Source organism: Notolabrus celidotus, chromosome 14, assembly GCF_009762535.1.
Source record: "Notolabrus celidotus isolate fNotCel1 chromosome 14, fNotCel1.pri, whole genome shotgun sequence".
NCBI classification, from domain to species: Eukaryota; Metazoa; Chordata; class Actinopteri; order Labriformes; family Labridae; genus Notolabrus; species Notolabrus celidotus.
In genome coordinates, this window is record NC_048285.1 from 13168918 (window position 1) to 13182961 (window position 14044).

Genomic DNA, 14044 nt, shown 5'->3' on the forward strand with positions numbered 1-14044 from the left:
AGGCTACTAAGGACAACTGTGGTCAAATTAGTCACCCTTTTTATACAAATACTGCTCTTTATGTGATGAATCCGAAGGAAAGTCACTTGTGTATGTGAGCGGCTATCTCAGTTTTAATTGACTAATTTCTAACACACTAGTTAATGTTTAGGATTCCAGCAGACGGTCTGCTTTTATTCTGATTACCACACATTAACAGTATGAAAATAAGATATTTTAATTGTCACCGTGGCTCAAAGCATTTCATGTTAAGTTATGAGTTGTATTTTTTTATTCAAGTTTTTTTCCTGTTTCTCTGTGCCTGTTACAAACATCAATAACCACAGCTTCCCTTCATTTGAAAGCTGTTTTTGCAAGCCCAGAACATAAACCCATTTCCTGCTCTTTTTGTCAACAGCTTGCATCAGTTCTCTCCTTTTTTTTGTCCTCTATTAGTCAGTGAATCAGGGTGGAGACCAGGAGTTGGAGAACCTTGTGACCAAGCTGGCAATCCTCAAAGACCTGCTGTCCTCCATAGAGAAAAAGGTACATAGTGATTTATTTATCTACACACACACACACACACACACACACACGTCACACTCACATGTGCACACAAAAGGTAAGACACAGAGTTACAAGAAGATAAATGGACTGAACTCCAGTGTTGGTGGTCAAAAGGCAACAGCTTCCTGGATGTGATCTAACAGGAGCCGAGAGGGTGGAGCCCGTGACATCACATGAGTCAAGACATGTGGAATGATTACTCTGAGGCCATTTCCTTCCCGGCAACTGAAGACCCTCCTCATGAATACACTCAAGTAGAAACGGTGTTAACATCAAACATAGCAGATTAATACAAGCAAAAGAGTCATTTGGTGAGGTTTAATGTTCTGCATTTTTACAGCTTGAGCATTTTTCTTTAAATTACCGATATAGTAACATAGTTTACAAGGGCAGTGTTTACAGATGGAGAAATATCTGCTCAGTCCAAATGTGCCACAAAATAGCCCCACTGATTTCTGCCAAAGTGTTTTCTATGAGTCGTGTGTCAAAAAAAAGTAGGCTGTCTTTAAACTTTGACCCCCCCCACCCACCGGCCCACCCCAAGCACACACAAACACACACACACACGCACACACATACACACACACACACACACATGCGCACACATGCACACACACACACAAGCACACACACACACACACACACACACACACACACACACACACACACACACACACACACACACACACACACACACACACACACACACACACACACACACACACACACACACAGTCCCATCTGCCTGAAGCCTGGAGTCCTCATGCTGCGCTGCAAGACCCTTGACAGATGATCTATCATATAGAGAGGGTTATCTAAACTAACCACCTCCAAGCAGCAGGTGTGTGTGTGTGTGTGTGTGTGTGTGTTTGTGTGTGTGTGTGTGTGTGTGTGTGTGTGTGTGTGTGCGTGTGTGCGTGTGTGTGTGTGTGTGTGTGTGTGTCTTTGTGTGTGTGTGTGTGAGTGAGTGTGTGTGTGAGTGAGTGTGACTGTGCGTGTTCTTTCTCGTTTCTCACCATCTCTCTCTTTTCCCCTTCAGGCTCTGAAAGCTCTACAGGACATGAGTTTGTCTTCTCCATGTTCCCCCCCTCCTCTCTCCATGCGTCACAGCAAAGCCATCCCTGTTCAGGCTTTTGAGGTATGCATTACAAACATGCATTACACACCCAAACACACACATGATGCTTCTGTTTATTACAAACCAAGACGGGATGATGTGAACAGTTCTTAGCTTTTAGTTTTTCAGTGAGGTGTATGAAATGACAACTGGAAGGATTTTTGTCATCTTCGGAGGTGTAGTTTGGCAAATATCTTAATTTATTTTTTTAATACTCTTTTTTTATTGATTTTTCAGTTTTATAAACACAAACATTAGAACAAAATAAAACAAAACTCATAGAAAACATAAAAGGTCCCACCCCAAACTAACAGAGAGCACCGCGTTTACATATACACAAGAAAATGAAGTAAATGAAAAGACGACAGGAGACAGGTAAACAAAGAGCACATACAAGAAATAAATGAAAGGGCAAACAGTCTTCATCTTCCAGGCACAGATGATAAGTTATATCTTCAGCGAGAAGGAGTGCAGTGGTTCCCAGATCCTCCGGAACTTGTCTGGTTTTTGATTAAGGTCATGAGTCAACTTCTCAAGAGGAAAAAGAGCAGAGATCTGTGATATCCATATGTCAACTGTAGGGGCCTGGGGAGTAGACCACCGCAGCAAAATACATTTTAAGCCAGAAACAAAAGAATTGTCAACAGAGATGTAGTGTCTGAATCCAATAAATTGTCTGGAGCATGGTTAAGTAGACAGAAAGAGGGAGTCAGTGAAAACTGTTTACAAATCACCTTCTGGATTACAGAGTGAACCCTCTTCCAGAAAGTTTGAATGCAGTCACAAGACCAAAACAAGTGGATAAATGTACCTTTAAGTATATTACATTTATAACAAAGATTGGAAGTGTCAGGAAACATTCTCTGGAGGCGAATAGGTGTGCAAATGGTTCGGTGAAAAAAATATCTTTATTTTATACATTCAAAATAAACCCTTACTTAACAAGACTCTTTCTCCTGCTCATCCTTTTAAGAAAACCCTTTGCAATCAATATCTTCAAACTTACATTAAGAGCTTTCAGATATTTAACAGTTGACAGGTGCAGTATTATTTTTGGAAACGTATGACAATATTTGACAAAACAAAAGCTTTTTTGACACAACATAAAATGTAGAAAATAATGCTTTGGGTGATTTTGAAATAATGCAATCATTTCACATGTCCAGCACTGTGCAACATTCTGTCGCACATGAAGCAGAGCATCTCAGCTGAGCAAACAGAGATCTATGCTCGAAGGAATTAAAAATTAAGGATTATGATTACAAGTTTTCTTCATCAACTTTATTTATTTAAGAACACTCCTGTTTGACTTCTTTACATGGTCATGTTGTTATAAAATCAGTGCACAATTGATGTAGAAAAAAGGTCCATAAGGATTTGACTTGCAGCCCAAAAATTCAAAGTGATGGCCACAATATCTGTTACAAGTTTTTTTTAAGAATACAAAGATAGAGGAAATATCATTTTAATATGTTAATTGTAGTTTGTTTGGAGGGTAACCTGATATCTTTGAGTTTAAGTTTGTCAGAAGACAGACTGCATAACTGAACGGACAGATAGTAATTTAACACAGTAGATAGTGACACACTCTGGATGTGAGACCTGAGGAATGCTTGAAATGCACATCCTGTTACACCATCAGCAGCTCTGTCTGAGTATGATAGGTGATCATCACTGTAGGTTAAATATCCACACACGATAAGCATGGAAGGTATGGATGTTGTTGTAACTTAAACCCTGAAATGTATGAATACATACTTAATATTTTCTGTTGTGATTATTTTAGTTTGAAAGGTAACTGACAGGATAACAAACAGACATGGAAATTAAACTGTTTCAAAGGATGGGAGGAAATGAAATGAAGACAACGAAAAGGCTCATAATTCCAGGGAACAAACAGGGAAGTAGTTAGTCAGAAAAGAAAGAAGAAGACGTTAGGTGTCAGCAAAGTCTGTATGCTGTGTGAAAGCTCTGCAGTTTCCTGTTACACAGAAACAGAAGTGATGTTGATAGAAAGAAATACATCTCAGATGTGGTACCTGATTCACCCACTGACAACAAGAATCATATCTAGTCTGACTTTGAGTCATACTTGGTGATACCTCAATGGGGTCTGTCTTCCTGTTTCCATTTTTCTTTGAAAAATATTTGTCAGCTGTGATGAACAGAAATGTAAAAAGAAGCTGTCAGCAACTGAGAGACTCATGGTAATATTTCTGTTTGATAATCAATATCATAGCTGCTTTCTTATCTTGCTGGCTGCTTCACTGACTGATAGTGTCACAAATTTCTGTTTTCATGTGAAAGTTAAAAGAGAAATGCTGCTGGAAAGTCTAATACTTTGACTTTGGAGCCCTCTGGTGGTACGAAAGTAGAGCATCCTGCATGCACATACCCTTTTCTGAATAAACTGCCAGCAGCCTCTGAGCGTGTTCATCTCCTCTGATTCCCACCAGGTGAAACTGGATGTTTACTTGGCAGAGCTGACAAAAATCGGGAAGAGTCAGAAGTACACTCTGTCTGTGGATGTGGAGGGAGGACGACTGGTAGTGATGAAGAAGGTGAAGGACAGCCAAGAGGACTGGACAACGTTCACACACGATAAAAGTGAGGAAAACATAAACACTGGATGTAAAACATCGCCTGTAATCTCTAATAGATCACCTTATAGACGGCAGCCACAGTTATAAAACATTAAAGCATTCTTCTATGTGGAGTGGCACCACCCCTCTTCACCTGATGGTTAATGTTGTAGCTTGACTTCTTTTCAGTTTTGCATCATGGCCAAAGTTACCAGAGCAAGAGACCAAACAAATACAAGATGAAAATCTGTCTTTAGCCCAAGCAACAGCTCCTTGACCTTGCTTCCCTTTCCCTGCCTCTCTCTCTCTCTCCTTATCTCTGACCCTCTGCCTCCCGTCTCTGTCTATTTTGTCTTTCTCAGTCCGTCAGCTGATCAAGTCTCAGCGGGTGCAGAATAAACTGGGCATTGTTTTTGAGAAGGAGAAGGACAAGAGCCAGAGGAAAGACTTCATCTTTGCTAGTGCCAAGGTCTGCACACACTCTCTCACACAGTCTCACATTCACACACTGACTCATACATTCATTTGGAGATGTGGGAAGCATAGGTTTTAATGTAAAAACTGTCATATGCAAATGTTACAGAGGTACAAACATTCCTATTCACCATGAAGAGGAAGTACTCTCCTTTTGACCTCTATTTGTTTAGTCATAATCAGATAGAAGGCCAAGATTCTTGGCACAAACCAATACACAAATGTCAATGAATTCAGTTTCCAGAAAAACTCTTCATTCCATGTGATTCCTAACTCTCAAATATGATCCAGACGATCACGAAGTGTGCTGTTTAAAAGAAATCACCAAAACAACTTCTTGTTATTAATTCATAGAGTGCTGATATTTTGCTCTCAAAGTGCTCTTTAGTGGCAGCTTCCACTCACCCATGTGTTCCCGTTTGTGTGTGTTTCAGAAACGGGAGGCATTTTGCCAACTCTTACAACTGATGAAGAACAAACATTCCAACCAGGACGAGCCAGACATGATCTCTATCTTCATTGGCACCTGGAATATGGGTGAGACACACACATTTAGATTTGTTTGTTTTTTTTCAAACATATATTGCATTACACACTGCCTTATCATATCTTTCTATGCATTGAGAAGTAATACATGCCTGTTGTTCTCAGGCTCAGTGCCTCCTCCTAAGTCTGTGGCTTCCTGGGTGTTGTGCCGCGGCCTCGGGAAGACTCTAGACGAGATGACGGTCACCATCCCTCATGACCTTTACGTGTTTGGAAGCCAAGAAAACTCAGTGTGTGATCGGGAGTGGGTGGAGTCTCTGCGTGCCATGTTGAAAGAGCAGACAGAGCTAGATTATAAACCGGTGAGAAGAGCACACACAACGTGTAATGGCTACATGTAAAATCACAAATGTATGCTGAAGGTGATGAAAGACAGATCTGTAATATCTGCAAGTGCTGACAGTAGGTTTGTCATTGTGTGTTGTTCTTATTGGTCTTAGATCGCGGTGCAAACTCTGTGGAACATAAAAATAGCTGTGTTGGTGAAGCCTGAACATGAGAACCGGATCAGCCACGTGGGGATGTCCAGTGTCAAAACGGGCATCGCAAACACACTGGGTAACATCAGTATTCCTTCAGTCCTCTTATTATCTCACCTCCTCATTATAGCACAATGATTCTTTTGGAAGAAATACTGCTAATCATTAGCCAGTTACTTAAAATGTATTCCCTGTGAATAAATGACGGACAACATGAGTTAATATAGTTGTATTGGTACATATGTAGTCAGATATGTACTAATTTATATACATCATAATAAGGCAGAAGCTTGTCATGAGATTTAGAGGGTTTTACACCATCCTGACTCATAGAATCTTATCTAGAGCACATTATTATTGTATATCTTAGCCACATCCAGCATCTCCATATACCCTTGGGTGTGCATAACTAAGGGATATGAGCTCATTTTTAAAGTAACAAAAAAGAGAAATTAACATACACATGTTGGTTGTCTTTGTTTGTTTGTGTATATGTTTTGTTGTTTTCCTAGGAAACAAAGGAGCAGTTGGTGTGTCCTTCATGTTCAACGGGACGTCCTTTGGCTTTGTGAATTGTCACTTAACGTCAGGGAATGAGAAGATCGCCCGGTACTCGCCACAGTCTTACACAAACATTGCTATGATTGTTTAAGACATCAGTTTCTTACATGTTACATGTGACCTCTGCCTCCTGCAGGAGGAACCAGAATTACCTAGACATCTTACGCCTGCTGTCGCTTGGAGACAAACAGCTGAGCTCCTTTGACATCTCGCTGCGCTTCACACATCTCTTCTGGCTGGGAGATCTCAACTACAGGCTAGATATGGACATCCAGGTATGGATTATTATGCAAACTTAAAGACATTTATAGAGAGGTGAAATGCAGCAGACACCTTACTTTGTGGTTGGTCCATTTTTTGTGTGTATAGGAAATTTTAAACTACATAAACAGGAAGGAGTTTGATCCCCTGCTGAAAGTGGACCAGCTCAACCTGGAGCGGGAGAAGAACAAAGTCTTTTTACGCTTTGGTTAGTAGAAGAAGAAAGAAAAATGATGGAGAACTAACAACAGCTCAACATGAGATTTGTTGGTATCACACATTTTACACTTTTACTCAAAAACATGTGTGTGTGTGTGTGTGTCGACTTGTTTTCAGCGGAGGAGGAGATCTCATTCCCACCCACCTACCGTTACGAACGAGGCTCAAGGGACACATATGTCTGGCAGAAGCAGAAGGCTACGGGGGTACGCTTTTGAACTTAAACACCTTCACAGATAGTTCTACACCCAGCTGTCTACTCACCCACTTCCTCCTTTGGGAGTTGTTCTTATTAACACTGTATTTCCTGTTTTGCTGTTTGTCCCAGATGAGGACTAATGTTCCGTCCTGGTGTGACAGGACCCTGTGGAAGTCATATCCAGAAACACACATTGTCTGCAACTCCTATGGTGAGACCTTCAATCAACAAGCTTCAAATCCTCACAAGAATGATCTCTATTACTAGTTTCACCTATCACATTTATCACCCAGACATTAACGTGATTGATCTACAAGGGAACTGAAGTTTTACTTCTTCTGTTTTGTCAGGCTGTACAGACGATATTGTGACTAGTGATCATTCCCCTGTGTTCGCCACCTTCGAGGTTGGAGTAACATCCCAGTTTGTCTCCAAGAAAGGTACTTTCAGGTTGACTTTACTCCCTCAGAAAATACAAATGTCCTCTCTTGATTCTATCTATCTGTCTGTCTATCTTTATTTCTGCTATTTTTAATGCCAAAGCCATAAAGACTAACTTTCTAAAGAAGGAGAACACTGTGCTCTTTTTAAGGAGCTGAGGATGATCTGTTTTTCCTGCTTTAATCTGAACAGTTTGTGAAGACTTGAGTGACCAGAAATAAGACATGAAACAAACAGCAGCCTGTTATTCACACTGAATCTTCATTTGCACTTAGTTGACACATTCATGGTCTGTGGTGTGTTTCTTGCTCAGTTTTGATTCCGCTGAGCAAAATGTCACATTTACAGTCAATTATTGTTCTGCGTTGCCCACTCAGATGTTTCTCTTCTTCCTGTCCTTCTTGTTGTCCCACCTCCTTCGATACCCCTGGACCCCTGTTTCTGTACAGGTCTTCCAAAATCATCAGAGCAAGCCTACATTGAGTTTGAGAGCATCGAGGCCATCGTGAAGACGGCGAGCAGAACCAAATTCTTCATCGAGTTTTACTCCACGTGTCTGGAAGGTGAGAGAAATATCCACCAAAATCCACCGGGAGCTACAGCAGACCGGGTGGATGGAATGGATGTAGTGGATATAATAAAAAAAGTTTCATTTTCTTCTTTTTGTATCTTTCTCCCATCCCCTTCCTGTCCTCAGGCAGTCAGTATACCTTTAAGCTAAAATCCATGTTTTACCTGTGCTGCATCCCCGCCGTGTTCCTTTGAATGAAATGCATTAGAAACATCTCCCTCCTCTCTTTCCCCTCCTGCCTTGTTCCCTTTGTCCCCTCCCCCACCCACCCTGCCCTGCATCTCTCTGTGTCTCTGTCTATCTCTCTCATCTTTAGAGTTTAAGAAGAGTTACGAGAACGACAGTCAGAGCAGCGACAACGTCAACTTCCTGCGTGTGGGCTGGTCCAACAAGCAGCTAACAACGCTAAAACCTCTTCTCTCTGAGATTGAATACCTTCAGGACCAACATCTGCTGCTAACTGTGAAATCACTGGATGGATACGAGTCCTACGGTATAAAGAGAACATTGATGCAGTGTAGTGTGGTGTGTCAATGCTTGTCTTTCTTTCATTTATTCTGTCTGACAAACAACTGTCTGTGTGTGTTTGTCACTGTTAGGAGAGTGTGTGTTGGCTCTAAAGTCTATGATTGGCAGCACAGCACAGCAGTTCCACACCTACCTCTCCCACCGAGGGGAGGAAACTGGAAATATCAGAGGGTCCATGAGGGTCAGAGTCCCATCTGAAAGGATGGGAACCAGGGAGAGACTCTACGGTAATACCTTAACTGTATAGTTGAACACGTGATTATAGTACCCTTCTGTATTTTGCATTAAAACAGGGAATCTGACAAGGAGAGTAATACAGACACCATTTCTTTTAAAATAATTCACTGATGTTGTACATATGTGGTGTTTTGATGTAAGTCATTATTGCAAAAAGAGAAACTATTATTCTGGGGCTTTTAGGTCTTTATTCAGAAAGGAGAGGATAGTGGAAAGAGAAGGAAACTAGGAGGGAGAATGGGGAATGACAGGGAGCAACAGGCCTCAGATTGAAATTACTGTATATGAAGTGTGCAAGGTAAACCTCAAGGCCAAACCAGAGCCCCCCAAAAAGTGAAATCTAAATAAGATTAACTTGAATAGAATTATTTTTTGCATTAGTTAGCTTAAAAATATTTTACTGGTTCTGAATAACAGAATGCTTGAAACCAGAATAACAGCAATTATAAAGTAGTTTCATTTATTACAAAACTGTAAACTTTAATCTTTCTTTCTAAGCAAAATCCAACAGTCAATTGTCTTTTTTTTTTTTTTTTTTAAGATATTTTTCTTGGCCTTTTCACCTTTATTGATAGGACAGCTTAAGAGAGACAGGAAGTGTGGGGAGTAGAGAGTGGGGGAAGACATGCAGCAAATGGTCAACTGGCCGGGAATCGAACTGGCAACCTCTTTGGACGAGGATTATAGCCTCCATACATGGGACGCTTAGACCGCTAGGCCACCAGCTCCTCCAGTCAATTGTCTTTTAAAAAATAAAGAAGCAATATATTATATCTAATTAATTTTCCTCAAAATTGGGAATATAATTCTCATATAAGTAGAGAAAAATAGTCTTTCTTTGTTCAGCATTTGTGGTTTAATACATTTCCTAAACTAGTTGTTGTATGTTAAAACAACGCCAGCAGCAGTTGCTTGATTCCAGCATGTTTTTGTTCATCCCAAGAAACCAACTCTTTAAAGTTTTCATTTGGATTAGAAAAATTTACTCAGACTTCTGTCTCTAGGCTCTCTGGCGTAAGCCCTGTCCTTTGTTTTTAATATTTTTTTGTCCTTTTCTGTGGTTTCAATTTAAACAATTGTATTCTTCTATTCAGAGTGGATCAGTGTGGACAAGGACGACACAGGTGGACCTAAAGGGAAATCCACTTTGGTATCCAGAGTGGGACATGAATATGTCAAGTAAGTACACTCTCCTTTTTTCTACACTTTTTTTTAACTCTCTTGAAAAATTTATAAATATGACTCTTACACCTAAATTTGCACACATTCTTTAGAGGAAATGTAGATTTGTGTTTACCTGCCCTGTAATATATACTAATTTACAGTAGACAGGATATCTTTAAAACTAAAAAACAGGCACTTTGTTCAAATAAAAAAAACACTGCAACATCTGATATATTCTACTTTTAAATGGCTGCTGCATCAAACATAAATACTTTTTAAGGACTTTAGCTTCCTCTGTTTTTTAGATTGCACTGACAAGATGAAAGCTTTCAAACTCTATTGGTCTGAACTCAAACACATTGTGGTTAAAGTCTTGCCTTTTTCAGTCTAAGTAGATCTTGGGAGCTTTGATGTAGTTTATAGATGCTCTCCATTTTTCCCAAACTGAAAGATATCCTGCACCTTGCACCACAGAGATTCATGCTGTTATAATGTGTAATCAATACAGGCCATCCGTGGTTCGAAAACAGCTTGGAGAGCTTGGAAAGGTCAGCGAGGAGGGAGAGAGATGCAGCAAGGAGGAAACGGCTGCAAGGTACATGCTAAGTCAAGTTTTTACTCAATTAGTTAAATCCCTGATTCATATGATTGTAAGCCTCACACACTTGTTGTTTCTGTTTATTATGAAGGCCTAAACAAGATGCACCTGATGGAGATTCATCTGTCTGTAAGAACAGCTACAATAATCCTGCCTACTACATCCTTGAGGGTGTCCCGAACCAATCAGCAGCGGCTCTTTCAGCTGAGCTTCTCCCGTCTCCTACCTCTGCAAACCCTCAGGTAGCTAAACCCCTTCCCCCCTCTGTTATTGCTCGAACCAAGCCCCCCTTTGGGGCATCAGGGTCACGCAGGCCCATGACTGGGCACACGGTGCGCTCCATAAGTGAGGAAGGCTCCTCGGAGGACGATGGAGGTGCCTGTGTAGCAGGGGTGCAGGGGGTTGGTGTCGGAACAACCGTTGGGACAACTCTGAATCGACCCCCTCCTGACTTCCCCCCTCCTCCTCTACCCAAGGGAGCACTCGAGATGGTTGCGGAAGCCCCCTTTGCCAAACCTCGCCCTCTTTACCCAGACCTAGCTGAAGTCAGGATCCCAGCAGCTAGTCCTGCCACCCCTCTGGCCCTGGGAGAGGGTTTCAGACGAGGAGGTGGAGGAGGTGGAGGAGGTGGTGGAGGTGGAGGAGGTGGTGGAGGTGGTGGAGGAGCATTGGACGACCAGTCTTGTTCCGTGCTTCAGATGGCAAAGACATTGAGTGAGAGTGAATTTTCTGGGCAACCTCCACGTGCACCATCTGCACCGCCTCCTCTTCGAGGGCAACCAATGGGTTTAGGTCTGGATGCCTGCCGCACCTTCCCACCAAGAAATCCCATCCCAGAGAGCATTGCAGAGGACATGCCAGAGGAGGTGAGCAGTCAAGTTCATTTACATTTATTAGTACTGATATGTTATTGATTCTAAATGTTCTGGCAGCAACTGGAGACTTTCAAGATATATTATGGGTAGTTTCTTGTAGAGATCTTTCTCTGCATGTTGAAGTTGATCATGTGTTTTATTTCCTTTCTGCAGGCACTTTGGGGCAGCAGCAGCTCATCTTTGTCTGTAGGGGACTCCTCTGTAGGGGAGTGGCTGCAGAGACTGGGACTGGAGCGGTATGAGCAGGGTCTTCTACACAACGGATGGGATGACCTGGAGTTCCTCAGGTACACAATCTCAACATGTTCCATTTCTGCAATTAGTCCCATCATTTATAGGACTGTCACATGTTTATCAGCAATATTGTTATAGGAATAAGTCTGTGTTGTGTTTACAGTGACATCACGGAGGAGGACCTGGAGGAGGCAGGGGTGCTTGACCCCGCCCACAAGCGAATCCTGCTGGAGAGCCTCAGACAGCAACAGCAGCAACCGAAATAAACTCTTTCAAACTGGTCTAGGACTGGTCAGAACCAGTCCTGTTACCACACCAGGTCACAAGAGGACAACTGAGCTGGAACGTGCCTTTTGATGCCAGACTGTGCCTTCTAAAAGAGAATTTGCACTCTGTTTGTACTTAAAGAAACACTTGTTGAATCACCATCCTTTTTTTCACATGTACTGTATGTGTGTTGTCGTTGTAAAATAGGCGGCCTTATTTAATGATAATCATTTCAGTCCATCAAGCATCACTACATAACCTTCAGCTATAAACCTAGTGACAAGATGCAGGTTGAGATAATGTTAATGTACAACTCGTGTGTAGAGCAGCTGAGGCCTTAATGTCGTGTTATGTGCGTACTGTACCATCACAACCTGACCTGCAGCTTGAAGGTAAAGCTTGTTTTTCTCTCCTTGTGACTGAGGTGTGACTGAGGTGTGACATTGTTCAAGATAACCAGAGCCCTGAAAACACACATTCAGTATCTATGTTTTCAGGTTTTCCTCAAAAAATAATTCTCTTTGGGAATTATTTGAGAGCACTCGAGTGATGTTCACACTCAGCTCTGGCATAGCTGCACCATTGTTTCTGTGATAAATAACTCAACTTTAATTTCTAAGTTTTGTACCTTTGTGATGATGTTTCGGCCACTAATGTCTAAACAGTGCCACATTCTGTGTCAAATGTCTCTGCATGTATTTATAGATTTATGTTTGTTTGTTTTCAATGATAAAGGGAATTTAGAGCAAACCAACCAAACCAGTCCAGCTAATGTTTGAATATCTCACCTCATTTCAGCATTTTTCTGTGAGGACATAGACTTTCATGTAACAGGAGAATACATCTTATTTTGAACATTATAAGACCCAGTTTTGATGGGTCACATCTTTTAATAATTTCATTGTAAAGTCTGTAAATGGAGCTGTGTTCAGGGAACATAGCCAACAGACATGCTAATGCCTATTGTCATCATACTGGAGAAACCAAAACATTTCACGTCTTACTGTGTTTCTTTTTTTTTTTTTTTTTTTTTTTTTACACTTTTTTGTTGCATTACTGGAGACTTGACATAGTGGAAGATGTCACCCCTCACAAAAAATTTGAACCAGAAATGTCAGGATACAGATCATTCAAGGGCTGTTGTTGTTCACTGGTTTAACCAGCAGGAGGTGTTGCAACTCCACAAACACAGACAGTAGACACACTAACTGGAAACTTTCAGAAACACAACACGATCAAGTCAAAGGACTCGTACTCTGAAATCACACTGCCTTCATTTTTTTTACTCTAATCCTGCCTCCTTTCTGCCTGTGAGACTTAACTGATCAGCCAGTCCATTGACTTTTTTATAAATTCGGACTAGGCCTGAAAAGTAGAACTCTAAATAAATGTGCTGTTGCATCGTTAGCACTAGGACTATCGTTTGGACTCATTAGGAGTGATGAAACTATTCTAAAGGTTTCATTTTTCATTAATTTCTGGAACAGTTTGCCATATTTTCTCTTATTTAACTTGCCTGTTGTGTTATATTTTGTATAATGCATCTCATCTTTCAACAGCCAACAACCATAGTGTAGAGGTTGGGGCTCCGCCATTTAGATGTGTTACATCTAGAGTTTTTTTGGCCTTCTCAGTGTTCTCAGTTGTTTGTGTGTGTATGCATGTGTGTGTTTGTGTTTGAGTGTATGAGAGAGAGAGAAAGAGAGAGAAAGTTAATATATGTGTGCATGAATGAAAAAGAGACTTTTTGTTTGCTCTAACACACTCCTGTTTTTCTTGTCTCCCCATGTAATCTCTTTTGGTCATGTTAAGTTAATGTATGTTGTTCAACCATGTTATTTTTTCAATTAAAATGTAACATCCTTCCTTATCTTATATATGTATTCATTTGATTTTGCTCTATTACCTGCAGGGAAAGCTGAGGATGAGACAGTTAGGATCTGTGAGCCGCTGCCTCAATACAGGGAAGTGAAAGTGTAAGGTAACATTTTGATAAGTGACAGTTCCTACACTTTTATTTCCACCTTGATATCAAAAGCTTGAACTTCAGTTTTGATGAAAACAGGCTGAAAATCTCTGAGGTCTGACTTTCGCTCAGAACACACTCATTTTTCCGTATACACACAAGAAACCAGATCACAGAGC

At 41.0% G+C, this 14044-nt stretch overlaps 1 protein-coding gene across 3 annotated transcripts in view; it reads left to right on the plus strand.

Moving 5' to 3' along the window:
* Positions 1 to 13769, plus strand: part of inppl1a (inositol polyphosphate phosphatase-like 1a) — a 28231-nt gene extending 14462 nt beyond the window's left edge. For 2 of the 3 annotated variants that reach the window (XM_034700723.1, XM_034700722.1), the window contains 22 exons: positions 436 to 525; positions 1586 to 1684; positions 4120 to 4270; positions 4608 to 4714; positions 5154 to 5256; positions 5371 to 5567; positions 5706 to 5823; positions 6257 to 6353; positions 6442 to 6580; positions 6675 to 6774; positions 6903 to 6991; positions 7114 to 7195; positions 7335 to 7424; positions 7875 to 7988; positions 8313 to 8489; positions 8596 to 8751; positions 9856 to 9940; positions 10434 to 10520; positions 10615 to 10765; positions 11000 to 11389; positions 11552 to 11685; positions 11796 to 13769. In XM_034700723.1, the coding sequence (XP_034556614.1) occupies positions 436 to 525; positions 1586 to 1684; positions 4120 to 4270; positions 4608 to 4714; positions 5154 to 5256; positions 5371 to 5567; positions 5706 to 5823; positions 6257 to 6353; positions 6442 to 6580; positions 6675 to 6774; positions 6903 to 6991; positions 7114 to 7195; positions 7335 to 7424; positions 7875 to 7988; positions 8313 to 8489; positions 8596 to 8751; positions 9856 to 9940; positions 10434 to 10520; positions 10615 to 10765; positions 11000 to 11389; positions 11552 to 11685; positions 11796 to 11898 (2859 nt within the window). In that variant the 3' untranslated portion in view covers positions 11899 to 13769. Of the gene's footprint in view, positions 1 to 435; positions 526 to 1585; positions 1685 to 4119; positions 4271 to 4607; positions 4715 to 5153; positions 5257 to 5370; positions 5568 to 5705; positions 5824 to 6256; positions 6354 to 6441; positions 6581 to 6674; positions 6775 to 6902; positions 6992 to 7113; positions 7196 to 7334; positions 7425 to 7874; positions 7989 to 8312; positions 8490 to 8595; positions 8752 to 9855; positions 9941 to 10433; positions 10521 to 10614; positions 11390 to 11551; positions 11686 to 11795 lie in introns of all 3 variants that reach the window. The other variant, XM_034700721.1, reaches the window with a different exon arrangement.
* Positions 13770 to 14044: the final 275 nt, after the last annotated feature.